The 22,380-nt window shown below is 40.8% G+C and overlaps 1 protein-coding gene across 3 annotated transcripts in view; it reads right to left on the bottom strand.

Moving 5' to 3' along the window:
• Positions 1–22,380, bottom strand: part of ARFGEF3 (ARFGEF family member 3) — a 171,950-nt gene that overhangs the window by 115,151 nt on the left and 34,419 nt on the right. For all 3 annotated transcript variants that reach the window (XM_087865521.1, XM_045814723.2, XM_087865522.1), the window contains exons 3-4: positions 14,618–14,699; positions 11,214–11,345 (exon numbers count right to left, since the gene is read on the bottom strand). In XM_087865521.1, the coding sequence (XP_087721647.1) occupies positions 11,214–11,345; positions 14,618–14,699 (214 nt within the window). The remainder of the gene's footprint in view (positions 1–11,213; positions 11,346–14,617; positions 14,700–22,380) is intronic.

Here is a 22,380-nt window from a genome sequence, read left to right as displayed (position 1 = left end):
ATGCCAAGTGCATTTCAAACCCCAGCTCTGGTTCTGGCTGAAAATCTAACTTTGTTCCTTAATGCACATTTCCTTCTGGACTTTCCTCTATCTTGGCATGAAGCTTCATAAAACTAAAAGTGATTGCATAATTCCTTCTCTTTAGAAACATTCCCGTTGGTGTTTTTTTTTTTTTTTTTTTTTTAGCTCCGTCAAATACGGCAAAAACAAGGATGGGAACTTTAGCATTGAGCATGGGAATTCTGAGCCACCAAATGTCTTTCCATTCAGTTCAGGGCATGCCCCACCTCTGCCCATGCAGCCTTACAGGGTGTGGACTGCTGACGGTATACCTTGGCCATGAACTAGAAACGGACTCCCTCAGTGTCCACACACGAGCAACAAAGCAGACTCCGTCTTCTGGAGACGGCAGAACGGCAGAACTTGTTATCTTCAGAGTGGGATGGGGGTAGTCACAAACTACATACAGAACGTCAGGGCACATTTTCTTATCTAAATTTAAAATGTGGTGGCCCAAAATAAGCACTTTTTTTTCTTATTTTGATCCAAGTTTCTCAACCCCAATACTATGGACATTTTGGGTCAAATAATTTTGTGGGGCGCAGTCCTGTGCTTCATAAGATGTTTAGCATTGTAGGACGTAGCATCCCTGGCCTCTCCTCCCCAGGAGACAGTGGCAGTTCCAATTGTGACAACCGAAAATGTCTCCAGACATCGCCAAATGTTCTCTGGGGAACAAACTTGTCCCCAGTTGAGAACCACCATTTTAGATCACTTACACCCCCCCACACGCCCTGTGAATATAGCGGAGAACCCCTACAGCATTACTCTGTTTCCAAAAGCCTCGGAGCTAGAATCCAGGACTTTCAGAGGGCATCTGGGATGACCCGTTGATCCTTCACTATGCTTCAGAGATCCCAGGCTGAAGGTAACAAGAGGTAGTTGAGCTATAACCCCAATCTTTACTTTGATTCAAAGAAAATAAATGAAATTATTATATCACATGAAGCCTCTACCCCTTAGGACTTAAACTGACTTATCGTAGGCTGAGGTGACAGATAATTTGAGAAATCACTTTCTGGTTCAGTGTGCCCACATTCTGGCAAATGGCTACTCTGAGAGATTTTTTTTAGTCCATAGAGTATTTTGCTAGTGATCCTGAGTACCCAGTTTGGAAAACATTTCTAATTATTCACTGGCATATGGTCGTGTCCTTTCTGGCTGTGATTTGTTGCCACTAGTAGTAAGTCTGATAGTCATTCATATTTATCAATATGCCTTTCACACCTAATTCTAGGAAATACTGTACCAATGATATCTGTAAAAAATTTTTTTGTAAATATTAAATTATAATGAGCTTGGCTAATTCACCTTGAACAAATAAATAAACCATTCTTATTCTTCCCTCCAAACTCTCTCCCTTGGCAAGCTCTCGCAAATCTTCCCTCTAACGAGAGCCTCACAGATCTATTATTGGAGCCAACATTTGTTCCAAGTTTCGATCCCTAAGGTTCAACTTCTCAACATCACCAATGAATATACACAATTCCATGAAAATCACGTCAACCGCAGTAAGTCTCTAATACGGCAAACAGCTAACACTTCCCCCACCTCTAAAATTCCTAATTATACAACCATTAAAATTATACTAGAAGGAATAAATATAGCCACGTGGGAAATGTTTATAATCTAAAGTGAAAAGAAATAAAATCCTATAATATAACTGTGAACATATAAATAGATATGATCAGAAACATATACAAAAATCAGTCATGCTTACGGGATTTACAGTTAACTTTCTTCCATTTTGGAAAGCCTCAAGTGCTAAGCTACTTGTATTTCTTTAAATTATCCTTTAAAGATATTCCAATTCTTTCATATCTGACAATGTGAACTCACTCTCTCTCTCTCTTAAATTGGCCCCTTAAAATCCACCATTCAGTCAGAAACTCTGGCTCCTCGTCCTGTAATCACCTTGGGTTTTCCTTCCCATGCCTACTTACCATCTGGTCCGCTGCCAGGCACCGCTGCTCCTGCTTCTCTCCCTGCAGATCAGCTCGGTGCAGGTGGGTGCACCTGTCTGCACAGAGTTGCACAGGACCCTTCCTATTGCCACCAATCTGATGCATATCCCCAGGACTTCTCGCTTAGGCTCATACAATAAGCTGGTCCACCAGTGCCTCTAACTCGGTCCTGCTGATTCCAGAGCATCCTGCAAAACCCTTCCTTCTTCCCCCGCACCTTCAACGTCTAACACCCAGCTCTGGAAGAGTCCCTTTCCTGCTTCTTCTGACCAGGCCCTAGAGAATCTCCTCCAGTCTCCCCTCCAGCCTCATGGCTCACCCGCCTTCAGTAATCCCAGTGTACAGCCCATGCTTTCCCATCCACGGGGCTTTTCTCTACCAAGAATGCCCGCCCTCCCAATATAATTGTCCGAATTCCAGACACCTTTCAAACTCCAACTCAAATAGTATCCCCTCCTTGAAATGCTGATCTACCCAGCTCAATGTGGTTCCTCCTAAATTTTTCCAACTCCACTTCTGCGACAACATACATCGTTATCTCTCTCCTCTTAGATTATGAACACTCGCCTTTGAACGTATTGCTTTTAATTCCACCAAGTTTTATATATTGCTGGTAACAAAAATACATTCACTAAACAAACCAATGAAAATAAGTCTAAAAGAAAACAAATTGAAAAGTTCAAGGAATTGTCTTTTTCTAGGCTAGTCTGTAGCAAACTACTTTGATCTACTCTCACAGCTGAGGTTTTAACAAGTAAATTTCATCAGTATGTCCCAGATAACATCTTTACTCCTTCCTTCTCTCTTTTTCTCTCAAGGCTTTTCCAAGAATGGGCATCTCATCTCAGATAGTCTCTGCTCATATACACATGAGGCTTTTGATAATTTTATAATTAATGCTTATGGACATGACCAAGTTCCTCAAGATAGTTTTTAAATGGCTAAAGCCAACTGGATTCTCTATAGGTTAAACATTTAATAATTATAAAGCTCTTCTAGAATATCCGAATCATATGAATTCTGCCTAGTAGGATGTAACAAATTTATTGGCATATGGTGGGGTGTTTTCTGTAGACTGTGGAATCATGGCTAATGCTTAGGACCCTAAATATACCTCGCTGGACAACTGATAAATCAGAATTTACAGAATTTTTCTTTTAAACTACAATTCAACAATAGTACATATGATGAAGCCTTTTTTAAGAATCAGAAATAAACGATGAAATACACACGCTTCCATTACTACTGAAGAAAATTACCATTATAGGTTGTATAAAAGGCAGGGCTATGGAGGAAGAAAAGAGATAGGAACAAGAAACTCTTAAAGCAAAGGTATTTCTAATGTTTTGGTTCATAATTTGAATGAGTTTAGAGGTATTCATTTTATTATTATGCTACACATATTCTTTTCTAATAACTGCAACAAAAATGAAAGCTAACACCAACCCCCTGCTCTGCATTGTTGTAAGCACTTCTTTCATATTAACTCATTTAAGACACACTAACTCTAGGAGGTATGCATCATCATTATTCACATTTTACAGATCAGAAAATCGAGGCACAGATAAATTAGGTAACTTTCCCAAGGTCACCAGGCATTCTAGCTCCAGAAGCTGCGCCCTTACCACTCTGCTACCAGATATTTTGAAAAGAAGAAAAAATAAGAAGTTAAAAAACAATAGAATCTAATGATTGTTTCATAGGACAGTTACCCTATGCCATCCCCTACTCCCACAGACACATTGGCCACAATGTGAGGAACACAAAGGTTCCTCAGTGAGTTCCTATTTACTGCCAGAGATTGCTCTTCTCTCATTAGGTTTCATTATTTTTCCAGAAGCCATATGACTCACATTGACCTTGCAGTTAACGTAAACACAAGTCTGAAAAGTTTTCTTCTCCACCTATCCAATGTCACACATCTGGAGACCAGATCAACTCCTAGCCTTGCTACAAAGCCTTTCCAGAAAAATATAAGTGGTTGAAAAAGTAACCCCCCTACCAACCACTGTGTAAGCTGAGCCAAGTAACTGGACCATTACAGCTTCAATCTACCTATTAAAAAAAGGATCTGATGATAGGTGAGGTTAATTCCATTCTGAAGTGTGAGTCTGTGTTAATCCTTCTCATTTGTGAACTCACCCAGATTATCACCTATAATCACAAGGTCAGTTCCTTTTGCTTGTCGCTTACCCTGGTGGTCCACTGAACCTTCTCCTCTCCATCAGTCAGTAACTAAATTAACAAGCAATTAGTAAGCCATGCGCCAGATGCTCTGATTGGCACTAAAGGGATAAAAACAACCCTAAAACATGTAATTAGTTTGCACTAACTAGTGAAATTTTCCCGTCATGCCTGGACCAGTAGTTTAGGATTAACATATGGAGAGATTATAATGTGCACTTTCCTCAAAGGGTCCACTGCAGGTAGCCCCCTGGGCCTTAGCTAAGCTCCTACCTCTCTGAATGCAAGGCAACCCCTCTCCCCCAATGGAAGAAAGATAGTGGAGGGGATGATGGGCCAGCTGCCTCTTGCTGGGGGAAAATACGCCAGACTGTGATCCCCATGTGACAAGTGATTGTGGAAGACTGTCAGTTATCGTTCAACATTATCCCCTTGTTTTCAAGAACGGAACCCTGGGCACATGGCTGCCCAAATGAAGACTACACTTCCCAGCCTTCCTTACAATGGAAAGTTGCCATACAGCTGAAATCTGGCCAATGGGATATAAGCAGAAGTGCCTTCTCGTCCGGTGGCTGGAATGTGAACTGTTGGTTGGGGATGGGGCACCATCATGGACCACAAGGCAGAGAAACAAAATTCCAGAAACAAGGATTTCAGATCGCACGGTCTAGCCAATACTGACCTAAGTCCATGAAAAATGAAAATAAACTTCTTCCCTGTTTCAGCTGAAATGAATTCTAATTAATATAACAATTTTTTCTTCCCTTTCTCCAGCCTTATCCTCTTGCCTGATTCTTATGCTTTAGATGCTATTAGCCAACATGCAGATGCTGAGTTTCAGATGTAGTGTTCAATAATTCATCAGCTGCATACACCACCCAGTGCTCATCACACCACGTTAGATGTTATTTATTTTAAATGTCACTTCTTGGGGCGCCTGGGTGGCTCAGTCGTTAGGCATCTGCCTTCGGCCCGGGGCGTGAGTGTGATCCCAGGGTCCTGAGATCGAGCCCCACATCGGGCTCCCCGCTCCGCTGAGAGCCTGCTTCATCCTCTCCCACTCCCCCTGCTTGTGTTCCCTCTCTCGCTGGCTGTCTCTCTGTCAAATAAATAAATAAAATCTTTAAAAAAAATAAAATAAATGTCACTTCTTAAGAATAGCCTTCTCTGTCCTCCTCTTCATCTGCCCTCCATCAGGCACTATAAGAAATACACTTTCAGGTCCTTAGATTTTTCTTTCATTGTATTTATCACAATTTATGTGTATTTATGTATTTCATTGATTTCTATCTCCATCGCTAGCCTCCAAACAGACTCTGTTTTTGTTTGGTTTTGGTTTCATTTACTTCACCAAAGATCTTCTGTGGCTTGCATAGTGCTTGGCACACAAGAAGCAATAAAATATTTGAGGAATAAGTGACTGAAATAATTGGAGGATCTCCCTACTCTACTAGAAACTCTAGAACATCCACAGTAAACAGTGAAGACCTCTCCATTTGTACTTGCTTAAAAAAAATTATGAGGAAAATTTGTAAAACACTTAGCAGAATTGTTCTCAAATGTATTCAAATGGCATGGCACTTGGAAATTGTGGTACTAAAAAAAATAACGTGAAAATATCTTCATCTCAAAAATAATGCATACTATTTAAAGGAAAATTACATTTCTACGTTTTTGATGTTTGCCCCATACTTCTTCATATATTTTTATTGTCTCTCTAAGGCAGTCATAGCAAAGGGTAAAGAAACATGGGAGAAAAACTTAGTAAGAATTTTATCAATGTGCGTACAAAGTAGGAAAAGATGATCATCATTCAATCTCAGCAGCGGGAAGTGGGGTGGTTTAAGAACCGTTTACTTATCTACACATTTTAGACGCTTCTCTTCATTAATTACAGAAATAGTATGTTTGCAAACAAGTCCGATCAATCTCTAACAATGGTACATTAAAATTAAACATTTTTCATCAAACAGTGGATTTCTCCTTAATACCAGAGATTGCTGCCGATCTTCTAAAGTGTCTCAGTAACTTTAGACTAAGAAGGGATTTCTCCTTGTTATGAGAAGGCAAGACAATTTAACCAGTTCATCCTGAAACTTCACTAATGATCATTGCTTGCATGAGGCACTCCGGAAGACCAAATGCCCAGAGTTATGAGCATCAAAACTAACCATTTGGATAAACAGCCAATATGAGAGACCTCCATTAAGACATGATTGAGAGGGATTTAGAAACAGTCCTTCCATTGGCCTGTTTCTTTCTCCCTGACCAAAGCACTGACTGCGTTGCTGGTACATAATTTAAAAGCACTCTCTCCTTCTCACTGTAGGACCAGAGTTCTAAATGGACACCCTGAAGCTTTGGTCTATCAGCTCTATAGCCATCAGCTCTTTTTCCATCAGTCACTCCTCTTTGTATTTTCTGTAGGTGTTTGGTTGGCTTTTGTTGTAAAATATAAAAATACCTCAACATTAAATGGCGTTCTCTTTCCCTTCCCCCAACCTGATCTCAATCTCGATTCTTCTCTCTCTCTCTCTCTCACACACACACACACACACACACACACCAAGCCATTAGCTAATTTGGTGGGAAAGAGGCATTGATTCTTCCTTCAAATTTGAATCTAGGTCTTGAAACTAGTGAGAGAATGCGCGGTCATGGAAGATGCCAAGAGCACACAGGATTCTGGGCCACTATTAACTTTGCCCCTTACTGGCTTGTAACTTAACTTCTCTATTCAATTATCTTTCGAATAGGGATTGTAATGACTGCCACCCACGCGGCTTTTAGAACAGACTCAGAAGGCAAGCGACCTAACCCGCTACTTAAGAGCACACGTTTGGCCTCCAGCTGCATTACAGTTCAAATACCGGCCCCGCCATTTTACTAGACGTATGATCTGAGTGTGAACGTAAAGTACTCACCAGAGCATCTGATACATAATAAATGAATTATCAGCCCCTGTCATTTCTCCTTTAGAAATTGCAAAGTATCCCACCAATATCATTTCTACTACCTAGAGATGCACACGAAGTAAAATATCCAATAACAGAACATTCATCAAATGCTTTCTCAGTATCCGGTATCACATCCTTCCTTATCCACAAAGCCGGCTGCCCTCCTCAGAGAGGCTGCTCACATGTCCCACACGCTGATGGAGCAGAAGGCCAGCCACAATTCCCTTCAGTTTTAAAGACTCAGCCAGCTGTATCAGCTAAGAACCTCTCTAAAGGTCATCTCTCAGGAAGAAGGGGGAAAAAAGTCCTAATTGCTCTAGTCGGAGAAGTCATTAGTTGCGCACCCGGCTACTAGGGAGTCTGCATGGCCTTTGCAGAAATGGCACCCGCCGTGGGAAAATGTTACCAAAGAGGACAAGTGTTTAACCTAAATATTAAGTAGCTCCCTGCTGTCTACTAATCCATTACTAAGGTGATCTATCTTTAGAGGAACCTTCTTTCTGATTCTAAGGTCCTGATACTTGATTTGCTCAAGCTATAAAATTTTTATTTGGATTCCATGGCCATTTCCATAAGTCAAAATTGCCTCTTCTCCCCTTGCTGTGAGATAGTAAAAGCGTGCAGAACAGATCTTAGACTAAGTGACCTAACCTCATTCCTGTTTAATTTGTCAGGAACAAGCATCATTGATTTTTTTTTTCTGTAACAATCCAGTTGAAAGGCTAGGGCCTTCTTTCGAAATGAGAACACTCCCTTTGGAATCTTGAGTTTCATTGTTAGTTAGTTTGTCTAATCTTAGGGAAACGTCTAAGAGAGGAAACCATATTATTTTCTCTCCAGGAATGTCATACAACTGTTACATACTCTTAAGAGTGTGACAGGGTTCAATTTCTCGTGTTTATAAACACTACCAGACAGCAATATGTGAGTAAAATGCATGGCACAGCTTCTTAAAAAATAGCACCTGGAGTTTGTCATAAAAATGTGCGGTGCTGTGGCTGGACAGACATAAATAAAAACTGCTCGGTGCAGCTTTATCGCTCCTGAATGGCGTACCGATATTTGAAAATGCCTACCATATCTCACTTTAAAAGATTTTCTAGTACCTACAAAATATTTATATAAAACGACTAGAGGATTTTTACAGGAGATACCTAGTGTAGATCATTTATCATGAGGATGAGTTATATAGAAGCATCAAGAATAAATATACCCTTCATATGAAATGGGAATCCAGCCAAGAATAAATATACCCTTCATATGAAATGGGAATCCAGCCTTTCCTTGAGGGCTCATGCAATTATCTGTTAAATATCATTTTGGGGAGGACAAGGGGCAAAATCATCTTAATGTGGTAATGATATTAACAAAACAAGGGTGTATTTGGGAATTTTTGGTTGGCCCATTATAAGTATTACAGCATCCAAGGTAAAAGGATACACGCTTCTGAAGGTGACTAAAGTTATCACAGAAATTCTTCCTGCATAGAGAAATAGTATAAACACCATTATTACTTCTAAGCCAGAAATGCTATAATTTGGATACGTCTTTATACCCAAATAATCTAAATGTCAGAAATAAGAAACGATCATGGAGTTCTCCCTTGTGGGCTCTCACAATCAGACCACCAGCTCTGAAGTCCCACTTGATGCTAATAATAATAATATCACTCTAAGGTATAGTTAGTTATCTCGTCATTCATATTCTAGCTGCTTGGCTAAAAATGTTGGTCTAAAATAAAAGTATACTATAAAAGAAATTAGCTGAAGGCTAGGTTTGTTGTGAACTGAAATATTTTTTCCAATCCCAATGTTTAAATGGTTAAAAATAATAGCATAGGGCAAAGGCCCTTCTCTTTTTAAGCATTGTGGAAATCTAATTTTAAAGACTTGCAGGCCAAATAACTGTTTTCTTTCTCTGACAATGCCTGATTTCTTCCCAGGCATTAACGACGAATACCAATGGTCTATCATGGTGTCATTAGAAAGTCCATTAAGATAGGCTTTCCAGGATTTCAAGTAGAGTTAACATGTGTCAACTCCTGTCCTCAGCAAGGCTAGCAGAAGGCACTGCTGGGCTGGAACGAGGAAGCAGGCATAAGTTTTCAAAACAGGTGTTAACTGTTGACATAACCATTGAACATCCTGCTTCTCCAAGACTTTTAGATGAATAGGTACTTTCTCCTTGTAATTTTTAATACAAATTCCTGTATTCCACAAAAAGGTACATTCCTGGGAGAATTTCCAGAAGAATGTGAGTCTGCGAGGTGTGTGTCTCTGCGTGACACCACAGCTCACCCTCCAGTATATGGAGACCTGATAATACCAGAACGACTCAACAGACTGGTCTTGGAAGCCACAAAAGTGGTTAACGTGGCAGCGGGCCTTGTCTCTCTCAATGGCGGCACGGAGGAAGTGGAGAAGTAAAATAAGTTCTAGAAGTGGTTACTCTTCAGCTCCTATGAACGCACAGCTGCCAAACGCATGTCAGAGGACAAGGCAAACCTGTACATTACACAATCGAAGAAAGTTCAAGACGAATGAGATCTTCAAGATCAGCTAGCTCGGGGATTCTCAAGGTTTACTTTAAGAATATTCCTAGGGGCACCTGGATGGCTTAGATGGTTAAGCATGTGCTTTCAGCTCAGGTCATGATCCCGGGTTCTGGATTGAGCTCCAAGTCGGGCTCCCTCCTCAGTGGGGAGTCTGCTTCTCCCTCTCCCTCTGCCCCTCCCCCCCACTCGTGCTCTCTTTCTTGCTCTCTCAAATACATGATCTTCAAAAAAACTACAGGTTATTCCTAGACGCGCCCACTGAGAGTATGACTCAGCAGCAGCAGGTAGGAAGCAGTAGGCATATGTTAACACTCCGAGAGCACTTGCTTTATGCCAGATACTGTGCTAAGTTCTTGACAGGTACCACTTACTTCATCCTTGCAACAATCCTGTTGGGTAGGTGCTACTAGTTCCCCCATTTTACAGATGAGGAGACCAAGGCACAGAGTGGTTTAGGAATCTGCCTGAGGACATCCAACTAGAAAGTGAGTAAGCTGGCTTCAGGGTCTCAGCTCATCATCACTGCATTGAAATTACCCACCAACTAGGGGCTATGGATAGGCCCAGGGCATTAAGAAAATGTCATGACTGAAATCAGCTTTTCTGAACAGAGAAAGTGAAACCGATAGGAGTGAAGTCTCTTATCTAAGACAAAAATCCTTCAGTGCATTTCCCGGAAGAAATCAACCACTATAGGACACCAACTGTTCTTAAGTATTTTTCTATACTTATTGCTCCAGGAGAAAATGAATAGGTGGTGCTATTAAAAGCCAGCCCAGTGGCTCCAGCTGTGTTGCTTTGACCGAGGTGCTGTTCGGGGGCAGAGATTTCAATCCTCTTCTGCTCAACTCACGGTTCATTCACAGGATAGGACACGTTTCAGAGTCAGCATAAAGGGCTCCCTATCACGGTGATCCTCCAAGGGGGGGGGGGCAGAGGGAAAGGGGAGGGAGAGATGCCATCCCCCAAAGTGGTAACTGGAATGTGGGAGACAAGGTTCCCATAATTTGAGGACACACAAGAAAGATGTGATTCTGGTGTGGTTCCCAAGGATGGTCTTCCTGACCCTAAACCGACTATTTCTAAAACCCTTAGTATATGTGAAAACATCATTAGGTCACTGCTTTGTTTTAACAGAAACAGGCGGCCGAATACCCAGAATGACCAGATCTACCCGACGCTGGACCTACTCACGTATAGTCTCTCAAAAAGCGATAAATACATTACCTAACTACATTGGATATGCAGGGATCAGGCCAAAAATCATACAGATTTACTGAAATTCTAGCTTTTTCCCTAGTTGTCATTTCTCTTCAACCATCCAGGTAATTCTCGGGGATCATACGCAAGAATAACCATACATTCCAAATGAAGGGGGAGCCAGCATGACCACAATACAGAGGCGTTTCCAAGATAATGAGGGGCTGGAGGTGGGGGAGGGGGTCAGTCTGTTCCTGTCCCAGTGACGCAAACAGGCAGCCACGTCAAACCAACCTTCATCACTTCCACCTGCAGGTCTTCATGGAGGGACGGCGTCACTTTCACAGCGTTCAGGATCTGATTGAGCAGCTGCTTCTCATCAGAGTCTGTTTCCATGGATACAAACCTCTCTTCTGACAGAAGCTTCTGTAAAGAGGCACAAGGCAATGATCACAGATAGGCTTTCCCCTGCTGCCTTAGTCTGTTGTGTCTCAGTATGTACTGAGGATAACACGTCGTACCCAGGAGCCACGTAGATGGAGGCCATTCAGAAAGAAATCATGCTATGCGCTAACAAAAAAGGAAAAACACGTCAAACCTTTCACAAACAGTTAGGGCAAAGACTTTTTGCTGCTATTAGATAATTCATTCTGAACAACATGGCAACCATAAAGGTTATGTGGTCGGTGGAGAAGGAGGATGAATGTGCCCAGGGGAATCTAGCGCCTTACAAAAGTCACGTTCACACACACCCTTTCCGAACGTAGCTTTGTCACAGGAAAGGAGAAGGTCTTGTTGACAACAAGGTCATTTTTTGGATATTTACCTTGTTACTTCCTAACGTGAACTGTCATTTACCCAAGAAGTATTCATGTACTCACAAATCTGAATGCATTTTCATCAGAAAATGAATCCCACAAAAACCAGAATGAGATGACGTTCACTTTCATGAGGTCTCTCAGGAGATATTACATCTCACAGTTCTTTTCTGTGAGGGGACAACTCTCATTTTTTATAAAATTCCGTCTTAGATTGTATCAAAACCCTCCCTAGAGCTCCTACTCCTTCATCTTTTCCTGGATCCACAAGGACTAAGTTAAAATATCAGAAGTCAGCTGTGAAGTCCACCTAAGTCTTTTCTTCTCCATACTAAACCTCCTTAGGCATCTTCAAACGTTCCTGGTGCGAGATAGCTTCACAGATACTCTCCTGCTTAAAATGTGGCCTCCAGAGTGAATGTCACACTTTAAGGGGTGGTCTGACATTAAAAAATAATGCAACCAAGAGCGCTCCCTAGGTACACTATGAACTTTGGGTGATTAAGATAGGTCATTGTAGGCTGATCCTTGGTAAGAAATGTACCATTCTGGTGAATGATAATAGAGGAGGCTAGGCATGGGTGGGCGTAGGGGGCATATGGGAAATTTCCTTCTTCTCAATTTTATTGTAAATCTAAAACTGCTCTTTAAAAAAACATCTTAAAAATGTTTAAGATGGCAGAAGGGAAGGACAAAAATAAATGGGGTCTTTGGTGGTACCACTGAGCTGTCGCACCAAACCTAGAACTGCCTGCTTCTAGAATTCTAGTTATGTGAGATAATTAAATGTGTTTATTGCCTAAAACCCAAAGCCCAAAAACAGCAATGCATAACTTTAATTATATTCTCAGATCAAATGAGCTTAGTTGTAAGTCACAGTACATTCTATGCTGACTCACCCTGAAATCCCTAATTCTCATTCACAAGGGCTGCAATTAAGCTATTCTTCCCATTCTGTCCCGAGGCCGTCAATTTTTGAGACCCTTGTGTAAGATTTTATATTTATCCCTGTTAAATCTGTCCTCGTCGCATTGAGCGTAGACTTGCAGCCATGAAGAACTTTTGGAATTCTGATTCGTCCTGTGTAAGGGCCCCCTCTTTTAGTGGAATGTCACTGCAGATCTAGAAAACAAGTATTTCAAGGGGAAGAAAGGGATAAAGAAGGGGGGGTAATCAGAAGGGGGAATGAAACATGAGAGACTATGGACTATGAGAAACAAACTGAGGGCCTCAGAGGGGAGGGGGGGTAGGGGAATGGGATAGACCGGTGATGGGTAGTAAGGAGGGCACGTATTGCATGGTGCACTGGGTGTTATACACAACTAATGAATCATCGAGCCTTACATCGGAAACCAGGGATGTACTGTATGGTGACTAACATAATATAATAAAAAATCATTAAAAAAAAAAAAAAAAGAAAGAAAACAAGTATTTCAAACCTCCTTAGGACTCCCTGACATTTTGTCTACAGCCTCTCAAAAGAGACTTTCTTCACTATCACGCAGTGCACGCCAGGCACCCGAGAGTTAAGCTTACATACAATCTTTTTTTACTTAAAGTGATAAGGGCTGGAAAGCCCTACAAGAGTGTGAAAGTTCAGGGGAAGTAACCGGGTGGTAAGAGAAAAACTCACCGCCCATCAAGTCACTGGAGTTAACATGATAACCAAGCCCTTGAAAACATGGTTCTGTAAGCTTAGAGTGTTTGGGAGTTAAAAAAGTCAATGGGAGGCACCTGAGTGACTCAGTTAAGCGGCTGACTCTTAATTTCAGCTCAGGTCATGATCCCAGGGTCATGGGATCAAGTCCCACACCGGGCTCCATGCTCAGCGGGGAGTCTGCTCAAGATTCTTTCTCCCTCTCCCCTGCCCCTCCCCCCACTCTTGTTGTCTCTCTCTCTCAAATAAACAAATAAATACATCCTTTTTTAAAAAAAGGGAAATCTGTACAATACTAGAGAAAAGGGAACATACATAGCAGATCGAAACAAACTCCCATTCACATTCATGGTTGGCCCAGTCACCCTGGAGAAAGCAAAGAGTTTTTAATAACACTGACAACGTTTAAAAAGGTCTAGGGTTAATGCACATTAAAACATATTTTCTAATTTCAATCCACTGGAGAAAGAAGAGCCATAGTATTCTCTTTTGTATGTATGAGAAAAACACTGAAAGGATGAAATAGTACATGCTAATGTGAAAAGACATCTGACAAATGCCACCAATCCATGGCCACCCTGAATACACCCCACGGGCTTGTCACTTAGGAACTAAGCCACTTAAAAGTCAATATATTATATAGTCATCACCTTTGCATTGTTGGAATTAGACCTATTCTATACGGTGTAAAATACAAATGAACAAATGCTCAGAAAGGGAAAGTGTTCAAGCAATCTGACCTTTCTGATTAGGCCAATTTTTTTTTTTTCCTCCCATTCTTGCTCTGGAAACAAAACACATGAATTCATTCACCCACCTAACTGTGAAATAGATAACAAGACAAAATCTTTCCGGTTTACTATTAATTCTCCTTACACAGAACCAAAGATGTTGAGCGTACATAAGATCTTGATTGGTACAGAACTTGAGGTGTCTCTCTTGGGATCTTCTGCCCTCCTGAAGTTGGACATCCCCCGAAATATTTCATTTCTGTATGAGCTCAGCTGGGAATCAGTGTCAGACGACAAATGCTCAACAAGCTAATCCTACGCCCAGAGAAATGCTGGTAAATATAAGAAAATTCTGTTATCCTCTGTGGTTATTACCTAGTTCAATCAAATTGTGGTCCTAGCTCAATCAACAGCTAGCATTTAAAATGTGAAGTAATTGCTCTTTCAATGCCAAAGTAGCCTGTCAATTTCTGTCACCTGGTTGCACCATACCTGTATTCCTGCCAAGGCATGTTGGGCCAGTTTCACATTCTTGGATTCCAAAGCCAACTGGAGAGGAAGCAAGCATTTCTCCCTGGCAAACACATAAATAAGGACAACGTATGAGCTCAGCAAAGCTGGCAGTCAAGTGATACAGCCTTATGCACACCCACTCCCAAATGCTGTGATACACACACACATGAAAACTATAACTGATAATAAAGATGCACATGGACTTTAAAAAAACACAGCAAAAAATCTGTGCTGAAATGACAGCATATCAGCACTTGCCTTGGCTGCAGGAAGAGCCAACACAAGGACCCTCAACCAATTGTTTTGATGCACAAATTATTACATGGCGGGACTCTCACCGGTCCATGCGTGTGCCTTGCTCACACCTCTCTCTCACCTACAAAGTGAATGCATCATCACTACTACTCCGCCTCATCAACATAAATTGAAATTCTATTAACTTGTCAATTTCTCGCCAATTCAAAATGTTCAACAATCATTTATAATTTTTAAATTTTTAAATTTGCTTTTTAGTCTCCAACAGGTAGAGCTGAATTTTGTGATGGGTTCCCAATAACCATGTTTCCAAGGCAGAATATAAATATCAGCAGCTTTGACCAATGAGAAGTACCTGGTGCCATGGGAGAGATGAAAAAGATGTGTGGAGAGGTCCTTGGATATTTTAAAGCTTAAAAAAATAACTGGGCACTAAAATATGTTAGGAATAAACCAAAAGAGCTATTTAAAAAAAAATCTTTCTGTTAGAACATTCACTCTAAATAATTAAACAATATCCAAGAATTTTAATCAACTTCTTATTTCCCCCTGGAGCTACAGTGGCACAACAAATGGAATGTTTAACTTCATTTTACCAGGTTCCCCCGCCCCCACTTAAACCACAGCAACCTCATTTTTATCTGTTTTCTATTTTCAGCATAAACTGAGAGATTCATGGAGTATGAAAGCTACAGGGTGAGACTATAAGATTTCGTCTTTGGAGAAATACGGGTCACTGTTGTAGAACACAATGAAACAGCAAGTTAATTATAGCTCTGATTCCTTCCTATCACCCTGCAGCTCTGCCGCTTTCCTATGGATCCTCCATCAGCAGCTCCGTGACAGATGAAGCAAGAGTCACAGACCCTCCCTACTGCTGGCCACAAAGACAGAACAAAGCCAGACTCCATCAGAGAGAACATGAGCCTTCCCAGTCCTTCTCACCTCTCCCCTCACCAACCCAATGCTACAATAGCCATTTTTACGTGACAATCGATTAACACTGCAACCATTCTTCATTAGACACATCCTGCGACAGGTGGATAAATTACGCAACTGTGTTACTTCCGGCTGGGGGGCTGGAATTTTGTCACCGTACCGTTACTGCCGACTTCACTACCATCCCAAGGCAAACACTGCTATGCAGTCAATTAAAGCAGGAGTGGCTGATTGTTTCCAAGTTTTCTTTTTTTTTTGTTTTAATCATAACCAGCTTATAAGCCAGAACAATTAACTGGAAGCGTGAATGTTGAGCAGTAGAAATAACAGGCAGATGGAGAATTAACAGAAGAACCACAGAATCTCATCTGCAAACCCTTGAAACATCAAATTTCCATCAAGATTCATTCAATGGGAATGAACTTTCAGCTCACATTTGGAGTCAGATCTGCCAGTGAAGGCGCAGGACCAGTGAGCAGGTATGGAGATCCCAAACCCTCACGATCTCATAGCCTGGAGGAAGGGAAGTCTCTGCTCAGTGGCCCTGGGCTGAAAATGCACAAGTAGCACACACTGCCCACCCAGGGCCCCAAAGAGAGGAGAGGCCACATTCGGCAGCCACAAGGACACTCTGGAAATGCTGACCCTCCCAACCCTTGGGAAGCCACACTATGTTTGCATTCAAACAACTACAGACTCATATCGTTCTGCCGTCTTCAGAAATAGTCCTTGAAATCCTCATTCCACTTCCTCATCTACTTCCACATTTGTACTGATTTGTACTGCAGACCTGAGCCAGGTTATGGACAAATGCCAGGGCCACCAGGTTGCACCATGATTCTAGGGGACACCACTGAATGGCCTGCTCCCTGTGCTAGTCATGGTCACCGGACAGGACTGAAAGATGTAAGTGGTTCGGCTAGGTGTGGGCTGAATTGAAAGATGCCAGTGTTTAGTGGAAACAACATGGGCTATGGAACCACATGGACCTGGATTCAAAGCCTTACTATAAATTGTATGATCTCAGTCAAGATACTTAACTTTGTTGGGTCTTACTTCCCAATCCATAAAAAGGGCATCTGATGACCAGTCCTGCAGGGTTGCAGTAAGGAGTACAAATAATATATCAGGGGTTGGAAAACTTTCCACAGAGAGGCATGTAATAAATATTTTAGGTTTTCTGTTCATGTTGTCTCTGTCCTAAGTACTTGACTCTGCCATAGCACAGGAGCAGTCATAGACAATACATAAATCAATAAGCATGGCTATGTCCCAATAAAACTTTATTTACAAAAACAGGCAATAGACGAGATTTGGCCTATAGGCTATAGTTTGCCCAGCCCTGATACAGAGAAAGGCAGCACAGATCATGATTTGCCACACAGGATAATAAGATCTAATCTTGGCATGGTATGTAGAAAGATTTTGCACAAGAGAGGGAGCTAAGGGTTTTGACAGAACCAAACTCTCTCCTAGAGGGAGATCTTATAGAACCAAGATCTCTCTTAGAAAATAAGTGTTTTGAGAAAGCAGACAGAGGTTTCATCTAGGTACTAAGCCAAGCACTCCATCCATTCAACCATCTATCCAAACAACATTTGAGTGCCAGCAAGACACCATCATGGGTGTTTAGAAAAATCTGGCCAAAAACAGAACTGAACAAATACTTGATTTCATTTCATTCAAGGAAAGAAAGAAAAAAATAAAATTAGCACTTATTTCTCTGTATAGTGTACCTGTCATTTCAACATTAAAATAGGCATTTATACCCTGTTTTATATTTGAGAAACTGGACGTTCAGTTTCTGTAGCCTGCCCAAGGCTACACAGCTAAAATCTACTGGAGACAATCCACAAGGAAATCTATCTGACTCCCAAGACCAAGTTCCTTCCAACACCCTTTGGTCTCAAAAGATCAAAGCAAAGTTAGAATAGATCTGTTTCTTAGCCTTTTCTCAATCATGAACATAAAATATCTGGCACACGACCCTCTTCCTAGGGAAGTACAGAAATCATTTCAGGGGACTCATGACCCCCTAAATGTCAACTTCATATGGACCCCAAGTTAAAAGCCCCTGACCTCAAGGGAAAGGACCCCACCCAACATGGCAGAAATTTTGATGGGTCAGAGAAGACTGACATGTTCCCTGACTGGGCTTCGAGTTCGGCAAGGATAAGCTTTGAAGTGATGTTCTGCTGAGCCCTGGGGCAGAGAGGGGGTTTTGTGTGTGTGTGTGTGTGTGTGTGTGTGTGTGTGTGTGTGTGTGTGTGTGTGTGAGAGAGAGAGAGAGAGAGACTCTCTTCAGGATCCGAGGGCTCTTCTCCCCTCAGACCCAGCAGTGCCCCATTAGCATCACGAGCCTCAGCCCCTGACTTCAACAGGAAAGGAACACATGGAAAATGCAAGAAGCTCACGGGCACAACTGATTTCATTGCTGGCTCTGTGGTATCATAAAAACTCTTGCTGCCTTAGTTTTTTTTAAGTGATTTTAATAAAAGAATAACAGGCCTGTTAATTGGGTCTCGGGATGAAATTTATAATGAAGTTGCAAGGTGGCACATACCCAGTCCCCTTTGCACAAACTGTATTAGAATAAATCATCTTTCAATCTTTCTAGATGCTGTCTCGTTGGGAAAAGGGCATACCAAATATCAATATTCAGTTACATTAAGCGATTATTTTTTATGCACAGGCATGTGCAAGCTCCCTCTTGCCTAATTAAATAAGGGCAGTGGCCTCAGGTTTCATGTCCTGACATGTGATTATTTCCTAAAGAAGAATTAGCAGTGTTGCATATGCATGAGGAACACATCTTCCTGTGACACTGTGTCTGGTTGTGTCAAGGAGACTAAACCTATTTCCTTTACTGTGTTGTCAAGACTAGTTTTACTGGGCTGGAAGATAGCAATGAACACAGGGAAATTAAAATGGGTGAATAGGGGGAAAGTCAGGATTTACCAAAAATTAGCTTTCAATACCAACCTCAGTACGAACTTCAAGTTAAAACCAAATCAATTCTTGAATGTTGGGCTGATTTCTCTTTGATGAACCACATGGAAAAACGCACAGAGATACTGTAGATTTGGAAGGTCTGACACTCTCCAATTCTAGGATTCTAGGATCTGGGCCATTTATTCAATAACTGTCTGAAATGTTTCATATAATAACCATGGCTCTGGTTGAAAATCAGAGGCTTCTATGTGCAAATGCCCATGATCACAAGTTCATCTTTACTATTTATTTAATTACAACTTTTGAAAGTAGAGATTTAATTGTTGACAAGACAAAGAGATATTAGATTTCCTGTCCAAGGTCCCATGTTTGTAAATGAAACAGTTGTGATTTAAACTTGGACCATGCGTCTTCAGAGCCCATAGCCTAGGCCTCCACAATGCCTTCACCAGAGACAGCTCCCCACCAAATGTGGTGTAAGACATACCACTTTAAAGATAGAAGTTCGGGGGGCGCCTGGGTGGCTCAGTCTGCTAAGCGGCTGCCTTTGGCTCAGGATACAGTCCTGAGTTGGGTTCCCTGCTTGGCAGGGAGCCCGCTTCTCCCTCTGCCCCTCACCCCACTTGTTGCTTGTACTGTCCCTCTCTCTCTCTCAAATAAATAAATAAAATCTAAAAAAAAAAAAAAAAAAGATAGTAGTTTGAATGTCTCCCAGGTTAAAAGACTGGAGACAGGCATCAAACAAGTAATGTAAATTATCTTATTTTGAGTGACAATCAATGAAGCAATGCATTATATTTGACAGCTGGTATGTAGTTATGACAAGGTATAGACAGTTCGGGTGAATGGGAAAATGTGGCTTTAAAACCAGTTGCTGAGTTTAAGCTAAAGCCATCCATTTCTGTAGTAGCCACAGACCTTCCCAACTTGAGTTCAGGTTTTCACCACTTCCCCTCCCCCCTTGTATGACACTTGGGCCTTTATCATTCGTGTTTATGAATACTGAGGCTGTAACCTGTTTGTATTGACACTGATGAATTTTCATTGACTAAGCTTCACCAGAGCCAATTCTGTTGAACCAACTGGAATCAGATTGGTTCCTTAATTGACTTTCTCTGTGGTGCTGTTAAAAAGGTTTCTATTTTCTTATGATTTTCACTTCTATTTTAATAAAATGCTTTTTATCAGTATCAATCCTTCTATATTTCATAACAAAGATTAGATTCACCCTCCAGGAACCTTTTTTAAGCCCTACGAATGCAACTATGAACAACATAAAATTCCTTCTCTCCTGCAGGCTTTCAAGATTTCTAAGCAAGCCTACTGCAATTATTAAGTTGAACACATGAAATTGCCATTTTTGCAGGTTGGAAAGGGCTAAATATCAGCAATTTTATATGACTTAATCTATTTAAAAAATCCCAAATTATATAATATGGTTATACTAATATTTTCTCTCAAAATATTTATTTTCACTATTGTTTTATTATAAAAGGCTTACATGTACATAAAAACATCCAAACAGCACAGAGGGATAGATAGCAACGAGAGTCAATTAAGGTACTAAGAGTGAACTGAATGTTGACAATGGGTGTTTTCAGATAGTGGCATGGGGGAAACTTGTTTTTTTATACTTTCTATTTGTACCAATTTTTATATAATAACTCTAGAATATACTTGCATAATCTGAACAAAATCTTTTTAAAGCCATAAAGCCATTGGCTCCTTACAAAAATAACCATCGTGTTTTCTGTTCAGCTCAAAACGGTGAGTGCCTTTGCTTGTACACAGGCAAAATGTTAAATATGGAACTAATTTTCTCCCATTTCTTACTGGTACTCACATCAACAGTCCATGTATTCTTATTTATTTTTTGAGAGAGAGAGACAGAGTGCGTGCGTGCAAGCACACACACACACACACACACACACACACACACACACACGAGCGGCCAGGGAAGTGGGGGAAAGAGGGAGAGGGAGAGAGAGAATCTTAAGCAGGCTCCACCCCCAGGGCTTGATCTCATGACCCTGAGATTATGACCTGAGCCAAAGTCAAGAGCTGGACGTTTAACTGACTGAGCCACCTAGGGGTCCCATTTCAGTCCATGTATTCTTTATAGAATTATACCTGCTCTTCTTGTCTGTAAAGAATGCCTCCTTTTACATCATGGGCCACACAATGCTAATTGATTTGTTTTTTAATGAAAGGACAACTATAGGCATTTAAATAGGCTTATCAATCATCTGAAAACTTGTAAATACTATCTGGATTTTAACCTTTGCATTTTGATAGGTCTAATGGCTCCTACTGTATTGCAGATCGGTATATGTATGGAGGTAGGTTAAGTTTGTTCTAGAATTTACCTTGAAAATCATATTTTTCTAACATCTATGAGACAAGCTCGTTTTGACATCTTTTTTTTAACAAAAGAAGGCAGTTCAGAAGAAAAAAAGCTGTAAAAGAATAGAAAGTAACAAACGCACAAAAATATTGTTACATTATTGTGATGGGACAATGGTAAACCCATTTACCTTTCTCATTTCAAAGTTTTCATGTAATATTCTTATAGTATATTAGAATACAGAACACTACAGGTCGAGAAAACAATTGATTAAGGAGAGCACATTTTTATTCATTTTGAAAATACCTTTTTCCAGTTTTATTGTGACTTACTGACCTATAACATATCAGTTTCAGGCGTACAACATAAATTTGATGTATATGTATACCTCACAATGATTGCCAAAATAAGCTCAGTTAATGTCTAACACCTCACATAGTTACAATTTTTTTCTTGTGATGAGAACTTTGAAGTGGACTCTTTTCAAATATACAACAGTGTTGTTAACTATAGTCCCCATGCAGTACATGACATCTCAGAACTTATGTATCTTTGGAAAAAAATTAAAGACACATTATGGCTTGATATTTTCCCCTACAATCTGGGTTTATTAATATTAATACTTCCGCCATAAGATATACATTCTGGTAATCAAGTAGAAAAACACTAAAGTTGTTGTTGTTGTTGTTATTTTAATTTCTAGAGGGAAAGAGACATGAAGTCCGCACTAATCATAAGGGAGGCTGCTCTGGAATTCATTTTTTCCGCAACTATTGAGCATTTATTATGTTCAGGGCATTACAGATGGAAAAGCAGCCATCATTCCTGTCCAAGATAGGTACAAGTGTCAATTCACCTTCTGATCATCAAAAAAAAGGAAAATGCCTGAGAAGTGTTAGCATCAGGGCTATTAAAGTCAGCTGAGCCTATAAAGATGAGTGAGTCCAATAAAAAGACCAAAGCAAGTGGCCTTCTCCCTCCCATCTGACACAAACATGGTATTGGACACAACATATTGGCTTTTTTCTTTGGCTTGCGTGTTCGGTCACTGTCAACCAGACGATCCCTAACTGATACACGGGAGAGGAGCCACGCAAGTATAGAAAGGCCATTTAGTAAAGCCTTCAGTGTGCCGGGCACCACTTTAAGAGCTGAGGCACATGATCTACTTTAAGCTTCATGTCAACCCAATGAGGAGGGACAAAAAGTATCAGCATTTATCCATGAGGGACTAAGAGGACAACAGAGGAAA

The sequence above is a fragment of the Ursus americanus genome, chromosome 11 (genome assembly GCF_024610735.1).
Source record: "Ursus americanus isolate L20-20 chromosome 11, mUrsAme1.1.p, whole genome shotgun sequence".
NCBI classification, from domain to species: domain Eukaryota; kingdom Metazoa; phylum Chordata; class Mammalia; order Carnivora; family Ursidae; genus Ursus; species Ursus americanus.
This window is presented reverse-complemented; position numbering and strand designations above follow the sequence as displayed.